At 50.7% G+C, this 18,904-nt stretch overlaps 1 protein-coding gene across 3 annotated transcripts in view; it reads left to right on the top strand.

Annotated features, from left to right (window-relative positions):
• Pik3r5 (phosphoinositide-3-kinase regulatory subunit 5) overlaps positions 1-18,904 on the top strand; it is a 65,210-nt gene extending 46,306 nt beyond the window's left edge. For 2 of the 3 annotated variants that reach the window (XM_041664785.1, XM_041664784.1), the window contains 14 exons: positions 7,092-7,161; positions 11,421-11,595; positions 12,149-12,302; positions 13,276-13,359; positions 13,585-14,287; positions 14,412-14,574; positions 14,873-14,998; positions 15,477-15,605; positions 15,731-15,824; positions 16,072-16,148; positions 16,339-16,432; positions 16,520-16,602; positions 17,142-17,254; positions 17,342-18,904. In XM_041664785.1, the coding sequence (XP_041520719.1) occupies positions 7,092-7,161; positions 11,421-11,595; positions 12,149-12,302; positions 13,276-13,359; positions 13,585-14,287; positions 14,412-14,574; positions 14,873-14,998; positions 15,477-15,605; positions 15,731-15,824; positions 16,072-16,148; positions 16,339-16,432; positions 16,520-16,602; positions 17,142-17,254; positions 17,342-17,483 (2,207 nt within the window). In that variant the 3' untranslated portion in view covers positions 17,484-18,904. The remainder of the gene's footprint in view (positions 1-7,091; positions 7,162-11,420; positions 11,596-12,148; positions 12,303-13,275; positions 13,360-13,584; positions 14,288-14,411; positions 14,575-14,872; positions 14,999-15,476; positions 15,606-15,730; positions 15,825-16,071; positions 16,149-16,338; positions 16,433-16,519; positions 16,603-17,141; positions 17,255-17,341) is intronic. The other variant, XM_041664786.1, reaches the window with a different exon arrangement.

Below are 18,904 nucleotides of genomic sequence, written 5' to 3'. Positions count from 1 at the left end.
GTTAGCTTCCCCATTTACCAGCTCCACCCAGTAGGAAAACATCCCAGACTCTGGAGGCAGAGGAGGAGGGTTGTTCCAAGTTTGAGAGCCAGTCTGAGCTACAGAGTGAGACTCTGTTTCAAAAAGAAAGAGATAAAGGAGAGAGGGAAGGAGAAGAGAGGGAGGGAGGGGCAAAGGAAGCAGGGAGGGAGTGGGAACACAACTGAGATAAGATCTGAAAAATATAAAATGGGAAGTGTGAACAGCCTACACAGAGAAGTCGGCGCTATAAAAGACCATTAATTGAAGAGATACATTGTGGAGTTGAACCAATATCCTAATAGCATTGGGTATCATGAAAACAATGTAACCAAATCAAAGTAACAAGCTCATTTAAAATGGGATAACTAGAGCCTGTGTGAGATTATAAATATCAGTCTACAAAAGCATTTAATTATTCATTTGCTATGTGTTTATTTTAAAAAGAGAGATGACTGATAAGGAGGTATTTGCATTACTAGATCTTTAATAATGCTAAAATTATTAAAATAGCACATATTGGAGTAGAAATAAATGAGTAAAACAGAAGGTAATATCTAGAATCAAGTTAAATACAAAAAAAACCTATGGTATGGCAAAGAGACACCCTGAAACCAGTAATAAAAACCTCAATCATTTAGTTAATGGTACCAGAATCATTTTTAAAATGAGCTGAAAAATCTACCCTACAAAATGCAATCCAGCAAAGCCTTGTTCGTGCACACCTTTAACCCAAGCCCTCTGGAGACAGAGGCAGGTGAACTCTGTGAGTCTGAGGCCATCCTGGTCTCTATAATGAGTTCCAGACCAGCCAGGTTTACATAGATAAACCATGTCTCAAGAAAAATAAAAATCAAAATGAGGCTCCATCTCAAACATAAAATAACTTGCAGACGAGTAAAAGATTCAAGCATGGAAAACAAGACAATAAAACTGGTAGAAGAAAACCGGTACCTGAACCTGGACTAGATGGAGAAGAGCCGTCACACAGTCTTAAGACAAAAGCCACAGGGAAGTGTGAGGATCTAGAAGCATGGACTTGAAGTCTCTTCAGTGGAACATAAACCACACAGTAAAGTATGTAAGTGTGTGTATATACACTGATAGAAATTATTTCAGACCTATGAATGTTCTTTTGAGTCAATTAAAAACACCGGCAGACTCATGTAATCAAGGACATGCATGATTCATGTACTGAGTGGCCGAACAATCCCTACACACTAGGAATGTGCAGATGCAGAATTCGAGGGAGACATGCTTCCCCCTTCAGACTGGCAGGCTTTCAAAGACTGAAAATACCAGTATTGATGGGAAAAGAGATCTGCGTTAGCTCCAGCATCACCTTTCGTGCTCTGTTCCATTCTGGAACTCAGTCCAGAAGAATACCCAAGGCTGTGCAAAGATGTAGCAGACGGACATTCATCGGATGTGTTCTTCCTAATCACTAACCCGTGCAAAGCCCTGAAGAATGACCGTGTCGCTAAACAGTGCAAAGCTCAGTCCTGAAGAATTACCATGGTCCAGCAGATGGTAGTAGTTGTTTGTAGAATGCTAGGCAGTGTTCTAAGATGGAGACGGGGGAGATGCCTCAGCAATTAAGAGCAAACACTGCTCTTGCAGAGGATCTGAATTTAGTTCCCGGAACTCTCAGAGGGCAGCTCACAGCCACCTCAACTCCAATTCCAGGGGATCTGCCGCCCTCTTCTGGCCCCCGAGCGCACCTGCACCCACAGGTACACTCGATCACACACAGACACCGTATGCACACAACAGAAAAGTAAAATAAAAATCTTTTAAAAATGATATTTAAAAGCAGCCACTTAGATAAAAAGATGTTGATTAACATCAGCTGACTGAAAAATCTACCCCCAAATACATTGTACATTGTAATCCTTTTGCTTTTCCATCACAATATTGACCCATTTGAGGTTGTGTTTGGTATCAGCAACATTTTAGTGCTGTCATATACAGTGAACACAAGCTGACATCCTATTCCCCAAATCAGGGGTGCTAAAAAGCTCAGGCCTAAAATTTTCTTTTCAAATTCCATCGTAAAGGTCCATGACTTACTTCTCAGCCAGTCAAGTGGTCTGTCTGCTCCCCGACTTTTGCCATCTCTTCCCCCACAACCAGTCAGCACAAATAATCAGAGCAGGTGGGTGAGGCTGGCGGATCCTGAAGTCTTCCAATAATATGGTCCTCTCCATGCGGTGGGGATGCAGGTGGAGAATTTAGAGTTCTAAGTTCCCGAGAAGTCACTGCATCCAGAAAGATGCTACAGGCTATTCTTAGTAGACGATCTGCCGACCCAACTTAACACAGCATCCTAGATGGGCAACCGGCGTAAGGGCCATCTCTGTCATGGGCCTGTCTTGGCTTCTGGCTGTTGACTGGGGTCCCTTTCCAGGAAGCAAAGCTTTCCTCTCCTTTTGCGATCTTGAGAGAAAGGATTTAAGCTTCGGTTGCCTTGTCAGGGCCTCTGTGCGTTCTGAGAACTGAACGGCTTCTTTATTTGAAGTAGTCCAGGGAGATGCTGTGTGGGGGAGAAATGTCACCTCTGGGGAGGCTGCTTCCCACTTTCAAGCAGAACCATCTGGCTACCCTTAGCTGGATGCACGCTATGACTTGAGATGTTTTGTGGGTTTTTGTTCAGAAGCACTGTTCTCCTCTGCCCAGAAAACAGATGTGGAGAGGCAGGTGGAGGTGAGGCCATGACCCTAGGATAAAGAGATGCTAAGCTTGGGAGTCAAGAGCCAGGCAAAGGAGCCATTGGTGGTAGAAATGGAGGCTGGGCCCTTTGCCTCAAAACAGGGAGGGCCCCAAAGTGGTCACTCATTGCTGAGTCCTTGGTATTTCCCTGGACTATGAGAGGTTTCAGACACACACACACTAAGGACCTGGAAGAAGTCAGATGCCAAGAGCAGGAAGTTCTCACAGACCTGCCCATCCCTCTGTGCAGGGCGAGCGGAACTGAAATAGGAACCTATGGCCTCTCCCGAGACTCGTTTCTAAATAGCTCAAAGGCTCCTATAGGTATATACTGAGCCTGGATCACCGTTAGAGTCCATTTGCTGCTGAGCCAATAGCAAGGTAGTGGAACTAACTGACTTCAAGAAAGACAGGAGAGTATCCAGGCATGGCCATGTATGGGCATTGACCCCAGCACTTGGGAAGCAGATCTCTGTGAGTTTGAGGCCAGCCTGGTCTACAGAGTGAGTTCTGGGACAGCTAGAGCTGCACAGAGAGACCCTGTCTTGAAAAACCAAACCAAACAGAACAGCAAACATGCTTGTGAGTTTTCTCTCTGCAAGGATACCTCTACTTTCATAGAAGCCAAGCCCTTGTTCCCAGCAAGTTGTGGATTAAATACAGTTACTTTCTTCTACATGACCTGGAAGCCGACTTATTAGGGAATGTCTTAGTGTGATTTTTGGTGGTACTTATTCTGCACAACCCCTCCCATCCTCAGTAGGCCTGACCAAGGGGGGCCGTAGGAGAAGGTTGGGATAGAGACCAGGGAGCTTGAGCCCCTGAAGGAGAGGCCAATTGCTCTGTGGTTCCTTGAACTTGGTACCAGATCTCTGCGATCCCAAATCCTGGTTCAGAGTCTGCTACTCTCTAGCTGGTAGGCCTTTTGGATAGATGTGGAGCTTACATAAATCTCAGTTTTCCCATCTGAGCAATAGGCACACAGTGCTGCCTGTCTCTGGGGGCAATCCGTGAAGTGCTTCTTCTGCTGATTTCATCTTGCAGGGGGCAGTAAGCATCTAGATGCTGATAGCTTCAGAGACAAGTCCTGTCACAGTCATAAACAGAGATGACAAGGGACCTAGGGAGCTATGCCCTTCCCCAATTAAGTCTCAGCGACTCCAGTTGCTATGGAGACAGCAGCTAGTTGTCTTCATCTGTATGGAGGAAGTGCGTGTTTATCGAAGTAGGACTTCCCTTTTTTTCTTGACTCCATCCCCAATGGCGGCAGCCCCTGAAGCCTATGTATTTATTGAGCCTTGACTCCTTGCTCACGTGCTAATGCAGAATATTATTCTTGCCTACCAAGGGCTGACCTGGAATCCTGGCTGGTGACACCAGCACCTTCCACGTGAGGCATTCAGCAATTTTCAAAGCATACAAACCTCAAGAATTATGTCTCACCAGGCCACAGACACATGGGTGAGGAGATGACCCATTTCCAACATATACATGCATGAGAAATTCACTCCCCTCCCCGTGCAGGCTCTACAGTCGAGTGTGAGGGAAGGAACATGGACATAGTGTGACAGAGATCTGGTTTGGCGCATGCTAGCTAACGATCTTGCACAGTTGCTTACCCTCGGAGTCTCCCCGTCAAAGGAGGACTTCTGCTATTAATGACAGAGATGCCATGTGCTCACAGCATGTTCAGCATGGCGAGTGTGGTCCCGTATGTCCTCAGAACAGCCCTTGGTGCGGCAGCTGGTAGGCTAATTGTTCTGATGATGACACAGGAGCTGGGCAGCAAGCAGCTTGTCCGCGCGCACACACAAACAAGTATAGGAACCTACATTTCTGCTTAATTCCCAAAGCCGTGGTGAAGTCCTCTCCCATTTTCTTGACACCTTATTCCTATCGAGACAGCTGGAAGACCCAGCTGTTCCTGTCTTTCTGTCAGCACCATGCTCCTCTGGGGAATTCTGTAAAGTCCAATGTCCTGTGTCGGTCTATCCTAGGACGTTCCCAGCTCAGGCCCTAGCCCACCAGTGCACCCCGCAAACCCCTCACCTCGTGTCATGCAGTAGAGGCCATAACCAGGAGAGGGCAGAAGAGGTATCTTCATGGTAGGGTTGGGAGTTTTATCAAAGGGTCACATTTCTACTTGGAACTGTGGGTGTCATGACTATTCAGACAGGCCATTAGCTCAGAACACAGCTTTCTCTGGGTCAGGAGGTACCAGTGTTTCCCAAATATTCCCCTCTTGGTGCTTCAGAGTAAAGCAGGGAAGTACACAGGAAGCAGCCAGCACTCTCTATCACAAGATGAGGCGATGAAAATACTTTAACACGGGCCTAGGGAAGTAGCGTGAGGGGGTGGTCCTCATCGTGAATGTCACAGAAGAGTGACCACAGAGACTGCAGTTGCCAACAGTGCCCAAGAGTCCAAGGCACATAGACAAGGGAAATGGAGAAAGGCTGGGCAGTTGGGCTTGGGGCCAGGGAAAACACTTGGTGTGGGGTGCAGTGGGCTCAGAAGTCCACAGACTGGCTTTTGGGGAACTTGTTATATTCAGGGACCGGGACTTTATGGCTTGGGGTGTGACTGGCTGTCCAGCCTAGGTCAACAGAGGCAGAACTGGAAGTGAAGATGAGAAGCCCTGGGGGGGTGGACTGATCATGGACAAAGCACTGAGGAGACTGTTGCTCAGTTGGGTGAAACTCTGGTCATACAATTGTGAAGAACTGAGCCCTGCCTACCAGTGCCATGTGACCTGTACAGGACTGAGAGCCTACGTGCAATCCCAGTGCATGGGAGGCAAACCCAGGGAATCCCGAAGGCAAGCTGGCTGGCTAGGTCGCAGAACCAGCAAACTCTGGGTTCAAGTGAGAGACCCTGCCTCTGCCTATAAGGTGTAGAACCTTCGAGAAAGACACCCTATGCCAACCTCTGGCCCCCACAAGTGCACACATACACTGCATGCACATTAATATGTGCATACCTGTCCATAAACATGCAGACATGCATACACACATACACAAGTATAACACACACACAAACAAACATTAGGTAGAACTAGGGAGGTAGGGTACTTGCCTAACACACTCTTTCCAGCAAAGCACACAAACACACGCACACACGCGCATGCACACACAGACACACGAAAAGGGAAATAAAGCCAGAAGAAGACTTGCTTGTTGGCTTGCAAGAACGTTAGTCTGTACTGTGTCGTCCTGGCAGAAGGTGTGGTGGGGTCGAATTTATCTTTGCAAAGTATGGGAAGGGCCACTAGATGGCACCCCGAATCCTTAGACTTAAGTAGAAGCCCCTGTTTTAAGGATGCCATTAGCAAAGTAGACCTAACCTTAACATCTGTGACAATTGCAAAAATCAAACATCACACAAAAGGCCAACAATTAAAATAATTAGGTCCCAAGTTAGAAGAGCACAATTGGTAATTTCCTGCCATTTATTAAACAAAATTCACGGCCTTTGTGTTTGTTTAGAGTTCTCTTGACTTTCCTGCATCCTAGGGGAATTCCCTCCTGCTCCTCAGCTCAGTCCCGCCAGGGGTTCCCTGGGCCCAACAGGGACTTCCTTGTGACTATTTCTGGATGTTGTTTCCTTTCAGGGTGTTTGAAGTCGTGGGGGAGGAGGGGGGCAGGCTGTGATGGGGACTGAGCTTCAGAAAAAGCAGGCACTGAGAAAGACCTAGGTCCCCGAGGTGGTGTGGGAAGCCAGGCAGAGAAGAGGAGAGCAGAAGGGTGCTGCCTAGCTAATCTGGGGCTGAGTGTGAAGGCTGATGGGTGCCTGGCACACACATCCTTCCCCGCTGCAAGAAGACACCAGGCGTGAGTCACACTGTGCAAGGATCGAGGAACTATTTGACAGCCTCCTGGGCCTGAACTCTCCCTTCCATGACGTTCCACCTCCCAGGAAGGCCAAGCTGGTGAATCTCAAATGGGTCTGGTGTCCCCTTTAGCTGTCTCTTCAGGAGGAACTGAGGACCAGGGTCAAACGACTGTGTCTGCTCAAGGCCATATGGGAGAGCCAGAATACAGGAGGGAGACAGAGGACTCTAACCTTACATCCCTTTCTCTCCTGCAGCCTGCTCCTGATCTGGGGGCGGGGCCTGGACAAAGTGGTCAAGAAGGGGCAGAGGGCAGCTGGAGGGACCCAGGGTGGCTTTGGTATGAAGGCAGAGGTCACAGGGTATGTGTTACAGGTGGAGAGGGACCAGTCCACATAAGCAAAAGCCCCATGGGCCCCTCCCAGCCCGACTGCCCAGCCCGACTGCCCAGACCTGGCTTGTAGGGAGGCCCAGGAGCATTGCTTGGGGATCTAACCTACCTACCCTCTCCCCTGTGTTCTTTGTTGGTCTACAGGGATCTCCTACCAGCGACTGGTGAGGGCTGAGCAGGGCCTGCCCATCAGGAGCCACCGAAGTTCCACTGTGTGAGTGTTCTTGGGGGAGGGAGGACCAGGGCAAGGACCCTCCACTCTTTCCCATCCTCCTGCATCCAGCGCTCACCCATTACCAATGGGTCACCAACCCACAAGGACTCCTGGGAACTGTGGCAGCTATGGTGGTGTTTTGTGCCTGAATTCCTTTATCCGGGCTTAGGGTCTTCCTTCAGATTGATTTTTTTTTAAATATTCATTTTTATGAGTGTTTTGTCTGCATGTGTATCTGTGCCCACAGAGGTCAGAAGTATCAGATCTCCTGGGGCTGGAGTTATGATTGGTTGCACACTACCGTGTGGGTGGGAATCAAACCTGAGTCCTCTGGAAGAGCAACCAGTGCTCTTAACTGCTGAGCCATCTCTCCGGTCCTCTTCCTTCAGATTCTAAAAGAGAACAAGGACACATTACGTTCTTCATCTCTAATTTTCAGGTGAAGAGATTGGAGGTCAGAGAGGCCAAAGAATTTCCCCGGGATCACACAGTTAGCGAGTGTCTGAGTCAGGATTTGACTGAACCTTACTTAAGGACCCCTGCCTTTTCCATGGTGTCTTTCTCCTGTTACTAAAACCAAGCTTTCTATTTTCTTTTTGGTCTGGATTGATACTAAAATATACACTTTAAACCAGGCGTGGTGCCACATACTTGCAATTCTCGCATGTAAGACAGAAGATTATAAGTTAAAGACCAGCCTGAACTACATAATGAGACCCTATCTTAAATTTAAAAAATCATTTGGCTCAGCAGTGGGGAGAGTTTCATGACGCTTAACACTATCACTCATAATAAGTTCTGTACTGTCCTTACTTATTAACTTATTTAATTATTGCCCCAAACTTGTTATGTAACAGACGCCAGCTTTGAACTCTTGGTCCCCTGCCTTCTCAAGTGCTATTATCCTATTCCATTTAAATAATAAGATTTGACTTGGACTCCACATACTGATGCTATCTCCACCTCTGAGTCCTGGGCTGCAGTGTGTGTGTGTGTGTGTGTGTGTGTGTGTGTGTGTGTGTTGGTTTTGAATTATTTTTGAGACAGGGTCTTGCACTGTAGTTCAGGCTAGCCTCGAGTTTACTATGTAGCCCCATCTGGCCTGCAATTTGTGTCAGTTCCCTGCCTCAGTCTGCTGAGTGCTGAGACTTCAGGCAGGAGTCGTCACACCTGGCTCTTTTGGGTCTGTAGTTGGAAAAACACTAGAGAATGGGCCCATGCTGAGGACTTCTTTTTTTTAGATTTATTTATTTATTATGTATACAATATTCTGTATGTATGTATGCCTGCAGGCCAGAAGAGGGCACCAGATCTCATTATGGATGGTTGTGAGCCACCCTGTGGTTGCTGGGAATTGAACTCAGGACCTCTGGAAGAGCAGCCAGTGCTCTTAACCACTGAGCCATGCTGCGTCATCTTGATGTGCCAGAAACCCAGGGACCCAGGATCGACCTCTCTCTCTTTCTCCATCCCTTCCCTTCTCCCTACCCCACCCCTCCCACACACAGACACATCACACCACTGAACACACACTGCTTAGGCGCTTGAAACACACTTCTAAGTTAAAAACGAGCCCACAGAAAGCCTGTGGCGGATGCTGAGAAACAGAGAAGATAGAAAGTTTGGGCAGTCAGTCCTGTACCTGCCGCAGATCTGATCCTAGCCACACAGCAGGTGCCTGTAGCCATGCATAGTATCGAATCCTCTACCTGCGAGAACTTTTGGTGTCTCTTTGGCATATCCCAATGCCAGCATGTGCCTTGGTAAAATTATTTTTTTTTTATTTTTTATTTTTTTTAATATTTATTTATTATGTATACAATATTCTGTCTGTGTGTATGCCTGCAGGCCAGAAGAGGGCACCAGACCTCATTACAGATGGTTGTGAGCCACCATGTGGTTGCTGGGAATTGAACTCAGGACCTTTGGAAGAGCAGGCAATGCTCTTAACCTCTGAGCCATCTCTCCAGCCCCCTTGGTAAAATTATTAAGAAGCATAAGGATCACTCGAACGCAAAACCTGCAGTGCCTGGGTGACTCATATGATCATTAAGACTGACTTAATGACCGGTGGGCAGGCCGTGTGTAGGGTGGATATGCCAGACAAAAGGAAGATTTGGGTCTCCAGCAAATGGAACTGGACTGCCTGGGGTTTAAAATCATGAATTGTTTGTTTCTAGAATTTTTCATTTTATATATTTGGAGCACAGATGGCTGCAGGCAACTGAGACCTTGGGTAAGGAGGCAGTGTACAATAGTTTAGTAAGTAGATAGGTCTTTCCAGAGGCCTGGAGAGGTAGACTAGTGAACAACCACCAATACCTTTTCATTGGTCACTGGAACTCTGAGCACGATTCTCTTATTAAATTAAACTTTCTGTCTTTATTTTGTGCGCATGGGTGTTTTGCCTGTGTGTATGTCTGTGCTCACTGTGTGTAGCTGGTGCCTGTGGAGGTCAGAGGAAGTCATCAGATCCCCTAGGGCTGGAATTACAGAGGGTTGTTAGCTACCATGTGGGTGCTGGGAATCAAACCTGGGTCTCTGGAGGAGCAGGCGGTGCTCTTAACTGCTGAGTCATCTCTCCAGCCCCTCAGCATCCTAAGCATCCTTATATGCATAGATTTCTTTAAACCTCATACCAACCCTGTGCAAAAGACCTTCTCCAATGAGGAAACTGCAACACCAAAGTTACCAGGAAATGTTCTCATTTTCATTGTCTGTAAACTGAGAGCAATGATGAGATCTTTAGCACAGAAATCAAGATGGACAGGGCAGAGGCTCCATTATCCTTGTCCTGCATACAGTGGGGCTCAGCAGGCCCTCCTCAGCAGGGCCTCAGCCGGGCAACTGTCCATAGAGCCTGCTTCGTTTTAATTCTGAGTAGAGAAATTGGAAAACAAAAACATAACCCAGCCTCTCTGACCTGCTCCCCTCCTTCCAGGGCAGACCCCTGCAAAGCCTGGCAGGACCCTTGCCTCCAGGGAGCCTCTTGTCCTGGAGTTTAGTGCAATGTGGGACTGTGAGACCGAGAGCAGATGCAGGGCGTTTCTGCTCCAGCCCTTGTGGGTTAACATGAGGTTCTGAAATCCACAGAGAAATGAGAAAGGCCGCTATGAGGCACCTCAGGCTCCCTGATTCTCTGATTATTTGAATGAGTTTGAAAGTTTCCATAGTGAAGAACTCTGAACATGGATACCACAGACCCCAGGTGTCCTGCTAGAGGGAGAGGTGGCCCGGCACTTACCTCTCCCAGCCCCAAGCTAGAAGCCTGATGCTTCTGGGCTAGCTTGGAAAGATGTCCCCAGAGTGGAGGATTCGGAGGCAGGCCTGAGTTGACACCCTTTCCTCTGGGCACAATAAATGACAACCCATGGTAGGCTTGCTCACTCTGCCCTGAAGAATGGTCACTGTGCTTCAGGTCAGCTAGACTAGTCGTCATCCTTTGTGAATAGGAATAAATGACTATGTGAAATCAAGACGGCACAGTAGACTAAGGGCAGAGAGTCATGGGCCAGACTGGCATACATAGCATGACCCTGTCTTAAGTAAAACTCAAGGTGAAACTTGGGTTTAAAAGTAAAGTTCAGGTTTTTGTTGCTGTTTGTTTTTGAAGAAGAATCTCTTGTAGATTCTTCCTACAGGATTCTTCCTAGCTAGCCTAGAAACTGGTATATAGACAAGGTTGACCTTGACCTTCTAATCCTCTAGAGTCTCCCTCACCAGTGCTGGGGCTATAGGCTTGCACCACCACACAGAGTTCATGTGCGGATCTAACCAGGACTTCGTGCATGCTAGATAATTACTCTGTTAACTGAGTTACATCACCAGCTCCTTAATTTCAGTTTTTAAAATATATACATTTATTTTTAATTATTTGTATGTGGTGGGGGAGGCTATAGGTATGTGAGTGTAAGTGCCGGAGGTGTCCCATCCTCTGGGGCTGGGTATCAGATGGTTGTGAGCCACCACGTGGGTGCTGGAAATGTAGGCTCTCTGCAGGAGCAGTATATGACTAACTGCTAAGCCTTCTCTCCAGCTTAAAGTTCAGTTCCAAGAGTCTTTGAAAGCTCTTCATGCAAAACACTCCAGCGTAATCATAAGCATTCCCCCAAGGAAATGGACGCCCAACACTCCAGCCCCTTCCAGGCGGCTGCTGTCATTTTCCTAGTTCCGCCTCCCTGTAAGGAGTCCCATGTGGATTGGAGTTCCACTGGCACGGACGATGCAGCAGCCCCATGGCCTGTCCTCTGTGTCCCCAGCACTGTGCTGTTGCTGAACCCGGTTGAGGTACAGGCTGAGTTCCTGGCTGTGGCAGACAAACTGTGTGCACCCGGACACTCACCACATGGCGCCTACACCACCCTGCTCCTGCACGCTTTCCAGGCCACCTTTGGGGCCCACTGTGACCTCCCTAGCCTGCACCACAAGCTGCAGGTAAGGACCGGGGAACCCGGGTCTGTGAAGAAGCATTTTGCTCTGGGGATATGCTAGCCTCTATAGCCCTGAGTGCCACTGCTAAACAATGGCTGTGGGCTAGCCATGATGTGCAGCTGGGTCTTGGCCAGAATCTGGCCACGCCCCAGGCACTGGGCTGGGTATTGGTACTGAGAGTCCCAGAGGAAGGAATCATGCCATGGGGATGGGGATGAGATTTGGATAAAGGTCTGGTTCCTTTCCCTGACTCTGTGACCAGTTAGCTGTGCTGTGTGAACAACCCTTCACCACTCTGTGTGCACGAGGGGTGTGTACATTCCTCCCACTCTGCAATGCTCCCTCTGGGCTTACCCCCCCCCCCGACTTTTAAAATGAAGTTAGGAGGGCAGTGGGATCACGGGGGCTCAGCTCCTTAGCCACTCAAGCACCAGGAGGGTGAGGAGGCTGGGAGCAGTTTGCTCTCTGCTGTCCTTGGTCAGGTGCTGGGAATGGGGAAAGATAGGTGGCCTGGCCGTGGGCCAGGAACACACCTTGTCTCCTCCTGCACTGTTAGTCCAAGACGCTAGAAGAGCTCGAGGACATTTTTGCCGAGACTACAGAAGCCCAGGAGCTGGCGTCTGGCTTTGGGGATGCAGCAGAGGCCCGACAGTGGCTCCGGACCAAGCTGAAGGCAGTGGGAGAAAAAGCTGGCTTCCCTGGCATCTTAGGTAAGGGCTGGGGACAACCACTCCGTCCACCTTTCTGCATCTATTCTGGTACCCAGACTGTGTACACCATTGGCCTGGCAGCTCTGCCCCACAGGAACTTCCAGTTCCAGTTGGGTTCCTTAGCATCTGGGTGCCCCTCAAGTCCCCAGTCAGAGTTCCTGTGGGAAGATACAAGGCTGGGTTGCCATTGTGTTGGCAAGAGAAAAAGAACTCACCCAGGGCAATTGGGCTGATCTCTTTACTGTACATGTCCCTGGGCCCACCAACATCCAATCACTTCCTCTTCTAAAGGAGGTTAGAGATGTCCTTCCCGCTCTTACCACGGAGTTAGGCAGCACAGATTCTGAGCATGGCTTGGCAGCTTCAGGTACTATGTTCCCCATCCAACCTTTTAAGGAGCCTGGCATGGTGGCACACACCTGTAATCTCAGTGCTTGGGAGGACTAAGGTAGAAAAGTATGGGTTTGAGGCCAGTTATATAGCGAGACCTTGTCTCAAAGCAAACGTGTAAGCCAGACAGACGGTGGTGATGAACACCTTTAATTCCAGCACTCAGGAGGCAGAGGTAGGCGGAGCTCCAAATTCAAAGCTGACCTGATCTACAGAGCAAGTTCCGGGACAGCCAGGGCTACACAAAGAAACTTTGTCTCCAAAAAACAAAAAATCAAAAAACAAAACCCAAAACAAAAACCACGCAAGCAAATCGTTTAAAGGGTTTCTATGCTTTTCCTATACTGACAATAAAACGAGGCTCAGAGGCTGTGACTGCCCATGCCCACATAGCTAAGAAAGGGCGGCCCTGTAGCTGACAAGCAGGTATCCCAGCTTTCAGTCGGCCTCAGCCCACCCAGCTCTGCGGCCTCCTCTCTGCACTGTTTCCACAGTGGCCTCTTCTGTAAGCCCAGGGGACTTGGCTGGCCATTTTGCAAGGCCCCGTCCCAGTCCCCTCTTCCTGTCTTCCCTGCCCTTACAGACACTGCAAAGCCTGGGAAACTCCACACGATCCCCATCCCTGTTGCCAGGTGCTACACCTACAGCTGGAACCAGGACAGCTTCGGTAAGGGGCAAGCAGAACCAGGGCGCCGGACCCAGACCGCCAGCTTTGTGTGTCTGGTTCTGCACCTGTGATGCGCATTCCTCTGGGACCTCCCACTACTCTCGCCATTAGTGGGTGGGGGTACTCTATAGTCCTGAACAAAACGCCTCCTGCTCTTCCAGAGCCTTCCCCCTCTGCGAGGGTTCAAAGGACACCAACCTGAACACTGCTTTTGTCTCCCTGTAGACATCCTACAGGAAGTCCTTCTCAAGGAACAGGAGCTGTTGCAGCCAGGGATCCTGGGAGATGATGAAGAGGAGGAAGAGGAGGACTTGGAGGTCGACAGGCATTCTGCCGAGAGAGACTCTCTACTCTCTACCAGCTCTCTGGTGTCTCACGACTCCACTCTGTTGCTTAGCTCCTCTCAGGCCCCAGGGCCAGTGCTGTCCCGCCAGGTCCTGACCACCTTCGTCTCAGGCCTCTCGGATGGCGTGGACAGTGGTTACGTGGAGGACAGTGAGGAAAGCTCCCCAGAGTGGCCCAAGAAGCCCGGTAGGCAGCAACGCCAGGGTCACCGCAGGCCTGGGCAAAAGTTCAACAGGATCTATAAACTCTTGAAGAGCACCAGCCAGCTGGTCCTGCGGAGGGACTCTCGGAGTCTGGAGGGCAGCTCGGACCCGTCCCTGCACCTACGGCGGGCAGGGAGCCTCAGCGGCCCCTTGGACTGTCCAGCCCAGTTCCCCTCCAGGGCTCAGCGCTCCCGCTCCCTACCCCAACCCAAGCTCAGTACCCAACTACCCAGCTGGCTTTTGGCCCCGCCCTCACACCACCAGCGCCGCCGCCCCTTCCTCAGCGGGGATGAGGACCCCAAGGCTTCCACACTACGGGTTGTGGTCTTTGGCTCTGATCGAATTTCAGGGAAGGTGGCTCGGGCATATAGCAAGCTCAGGTAAGGATGGGAGCAGGGTGTCATCGCTCTGCCTTATGCATCAGGATTGTGACACTGGTGGACTATAGAGCCCACCTAAGTCCTGGAGTCACTGTGGGTTCTCCTCTCACTGTCTCCTCACTAGGAGGCTGGAGAACAGTCACCCACTCCTCACACGGTTCTTCAAGCTTCAGTTCTTCTATGTACCTGTGAAGCGAAGCCATGGAGCCAGCTCCGGTGCCTGCCCATCCTCTCTGAGCCAGACAACTCCAGTCCCTGGAGACCCCTTGAAGCACCCCAGCCCTGCAGTATGTTCCCCAACTTTGGGCCAGATGGGGTGGGCAAGTGGAATAGACAAGAGTGGGTTCTAGGTACTGGTTGAAAAATCATCCAAAAACGATCCCCTGTGTCTGCGAGCGCTTACTCCTGCCTTACCCTTGTTTCTAGGTCTCTGCCCTGCACTTGGGTATGACATTCTGCTGTATGACAAAGATGGAATGTCATCGTAATTCTCTAGAGACAGAGACACTCAGCTCGGGGTTACAGATGTAATCTTGTGCCTCATAGCTATGATGGTCTGGGGCTAACTCTTGTCCCTTACCCTAGGAGTTTGGCATGCCCCTGTGGGAGGACAGTACCAATGACATTTCTCACTACCTCGGTGTGCTTGACCCCTGGTATGAACGCAATGTGTTGGGCCTCATGTACTTGCCTCCTGAAGTCCTTTGCCAGGTGAGAGACTTGGTGGTAGGGTTCGGAGCCTGCTGGTTGCTGTCACTCAGCCACACTTTGAAGATTCTGGGTTTGGGGAAATCCATGGAGGATGAGAGCTGGCTTGGGAAGGGAGAGGAAGGCTATGTAAGAAGCAGAATGGGGACTGAATGGGGTGCTTGGGACAAGAGATGGGGCCACTGTGGTAAAGGGGGGCAGATCCTCAGAAGGGCACAAAGGAATTTAGGTGCCAGCTCTCTTTCTTATCTATTGGCTTGTCTCCCGAGAGGCATGTGTGCCAGGCAAGGTGGGGCCCCAAGGCTACACTGGCTCCAGACCCAATTCTCCCTCCAGATTCCCTCTTATTTTTTCCCCTTCTCCCTCTTGCTCTGTCTGCCTCCAAATTGTTCTCTCTGCCTGCGTGTGTCCTTACCTTCCTCTGATGGCTTCTTCACTCTGCCGCGTCTCCCACCTGACTTGGCTGTCCCGTCTACCACAGCAGTCCCTGAAGGCGGAATCTCGGCCCCTGGAAGGCTCGTCCACCCAGCTGCCCATCCTGGCCGACATGTTGCTCTACTACTGTCGCTTTGCGGCCCGCCCAGTGTTGTTGCAGGTCTATCAGACCGAGGTGAGGCATGCGTCCTGTTTCTCCCAGACTTCCTGGGAGCCCGCAGCCCTCCACCCTCACCCCTAGAAACCCCTGTGCTGGAAGGAGTTCACACTGATGTACATGCTCGGTCCTGCTCCTTCCAGCTGACTTTCGTCACTGGCGAGAAGTCTACTGAGATCTTCATCCAGTCTCTGGAGCTGGGTCACTCTGCGGCCACGCGTGCTATCAAGGCTTCAGGTGGGCACCGGGGGACCCCTTAGAGAGATTGTTAGGAGGTGGGGTCAGAAGAGAAGAGGGAGCTGTGGGAGGTGGAGTCCTCTGAGTGGGGAGCAGGGGAAAGACTAAAGGGAGGGAGGAGTAGGGTACAGAGGGAATCCTGGCCCTGGAGAGTTCGGGCCCTGAAGAGTCTAGGCCAGAGGAAGGGGTACCTGTGGAAGTGGGGACACTGGAAGAGAGGAATGAAGAGTATGTCTGTGTGGCACAGGTCCGGGCAGCAAACGGCTGGGCATTTATGATGACCGGGAGGCTGTTCCTCTAACACTACAGATTATCTACAGCAAGGTAAGTGAGGCCTGCGCTGGTCTCCTTCCTCACCAGAGCTCAGGCCTAGAGCTGCCTCTAGTGTTCTCAGGCCCTCCAGTGACCCCCAGATTTCCTTTGGTACCAAGAGGTGGTTCCTTAGCATCCAGACCCTCCCAGGCACCAGGCTCCAGGGCTCTGGGTTGAAGAGTCTGGCCCTGCTGCCTTCCAGGGAGCCATCAGTGGGCGAAGCCGCTGGAGCAACCTAGAGAAGGTCTGTACCTCTGTCAACCTCAACAAGGCCTGCCAGAAACCAGAGGAGTTAGGTGAGCGGGCTGGAGAGGATGGCTGGGAGTGGGGGGTGGGGAATGGAAGAGGTCCTGAGCCTGGCCTGAGTCGCCCTTGACCTTCAGACTCCAGCATGGAGGCGCTGACGCTAACCCTGACAGAAGTACTGAAAAGGCAGACCCCTAAGTCCAAAAAGGGCTTTAACCAGGTAAGGGCTAAGGGCTTCTCTCACAGTCCCCACCACCACCACCACACCCCTGGCAGGAGTGAGGGGAGGACTGCATGTGAAGGTGACCAAGTGTTGTATGAGAGACAGATAAGGGATTGCTGGGAAATGAGAGGCACATGTGGGGTGTGACTGGGGGGTACACGCAGGTCTAGAATGTGGACGGTGCATGTATATGAAAAGATTGTGTGGTTGTGTGATATCCATTCAGGGTCACCACGTCTGATCCAGTGTGGGCGCCATGTCAGGGAACCCTGGGGTCTCCAGGTTGATTCCCCCGGCCTCAGAGGCAGAGACTGCAGAAAGGTAGTCTGCCTTGATGGTCAGCACACAAGAGCTGCCCGCCAGTCCTGTCCCAAACACACACACACACACACACACACACACACACACACACACACACACACGAGTTCCTATGGGCGCCTCTAGGGGAAGGAAGTCCCCCTCTAGGGGAAGGAAGTCCCCAGGGCTGGTAACGGTGCGGCCAGGGCTCCGAGGCCTGACTAGCGCTCCTCTTCCAGATCAGTACATCGCACATCAAAGTGGACAAGGTGCAGATCATTGGCTCCAGCAGCTGTCCCTTTGCCGTGTGTCTAGACCAGGACGAGAGAAAGATCCTACAGAGTGTGGTCAGGTGAGAAAGGTGGTCCAAGGGAAGGGTGTTCCTTCTCTGCCACCCAAGGCCTGCGGAGCCCTGTTCTTACGCTACCCTGCCCTACAGGTGTGAAGTGTCACCCTGCTACAAGCCGGAGAAGAACAGCCAGCCACCCCAGCAGTCCTTCAGCCAGCCAGCACAGGCTGGTCCTGACCTGTGCTCCCTTCTCTGCCTCCCCATCATGACTTTCAGTGGTGCTCTGCCCTAGTGCAATTCAGGACCATCCTGCACAGGAAAGTGCGGTTTCTCCTGGACCTCTCTCCAGGACAGCTGCTCTCTGTGGAGAGCCCAATTGTCCTGGCTTGCATCAGGATTCCGCTCTAGGCCCTGCCATGGGCCAGGGACATATGGCCAGTGGCATTGGAGCCTCGGAGATCTGATAAGAAAACAGCCATTAGAGAGAGAGAGAGAGGCCTGGCTGCCTAACCTTAGAGAGTCCTCTGAGCATTAGGAGAGGCATAGCCAAGTGGCCCTGAAGAAAGTCTGAGTCTTGGAGTGGTTATAGGTTTCTTTTCCGAGCCCTTGGCTGGGTCCGTCTTTGGTTTGTCAAAGACTTGGGGGTTCTGTCTAGAGGTCAGTCTCTTTAAGGCATAGAGAGGAGGAAGACCGGTGTGACCTTTCTTCGTTGCCTCTGACACCATCTCTATCCTACCACCGCCATCACACACGCACTCACACGCTTTCTTTCTTGAGTTCCCTGGTTCCCTTGAAAAACAGCACTAATATTCGGTCCATTGCTAGGACCTGGTACGGTTTCTCTTCTGAGCCCCTTTCTGAGTCTCAGGATAAGCTTGGTTCCTTTCTAGCTAAACGACCAGAGGAAGTTAATACATATCTTTGAGCCTCCGTTTCCTCAGTACTAAAGTAAAAGGGAAGTAAATTCTCAAAGGGAGGGCCCTTGAAGAACCTTGCCCAGAGCCTGGCTCCTAGCAGCTGCCCGAGAAAGACTGGTGCCTTGCCCTCTGCCGCTGATGCCCCACCTTTGACCTCAAGGACTTTCATGCTTCACGACAGTCCCCGTTTGACCTTTCCCCACCTAGGGATGAGGCAGAGTCAGGAAAGGCCACCTGGGTATGAATCCTCCCCCACTTCCCTAGCAGACTGGTCCCAGTGCCCTCACTTCCTCTCAACTGTGCAACAGCTTCCGTCTTCACGTGTTCTCTGGACAAGATCTCGGAGGAGCAGAGAGGTGAATATCAAAGGGAAGAGACAGGGCACTCATGCACCGGGAAGGACTGGCACACAATAGGCCAAGAACCTGAAATGTAAGCCTGCCAGACTGGAGGGGCTCAAAAAGCTGACAGAATGTGGCTGGGGTGATAAGGTGGCAGGCTGGACCAGGACTTGGGCTAGCACAGGCAGGTAAGGAACCTTTGGGAGTTAAACAAGTTGTGCAGAGAGTCCCTCTTCTGGCCCTCCAGAACTGTTCTGCTCCAAAGCTCTTGGGCTTATAGGAGCCCGTGAAACTCCAGAGTGCTCATTACTTGAGAGATTGTGGACAGAGCCACTGTGTCCTCCATCCTAGCTGTCCGCGTATCTGCCGGATTCTGGAACAACCATGTATTTCAGTGTACTTTAACTTGCTGTGTGAACATGTTGTTCTACCATATGATCAACATGGCATGAATC

This window comes from Microtus oregoni, unplaced genomic scaffold (genome assembly GCF_018167655.1).
Source record: "Microtus oregoni isolate MIOR12 unplaced genomic scaffold, Mior012 000015F_ref0000493, whole genome shotgun sequence".
Lineage (NCBI taxonomy): Eukaryota > Metazoa > Chordata > Mammalia > Rodentia > Cricetidae > Microtus > Microtus oregoni.
The sequence above is the reverse complement of the archived record's forward strand: the minus strand, read 5'-3'. Positions and strand labels throughout refer to the sequence as shown.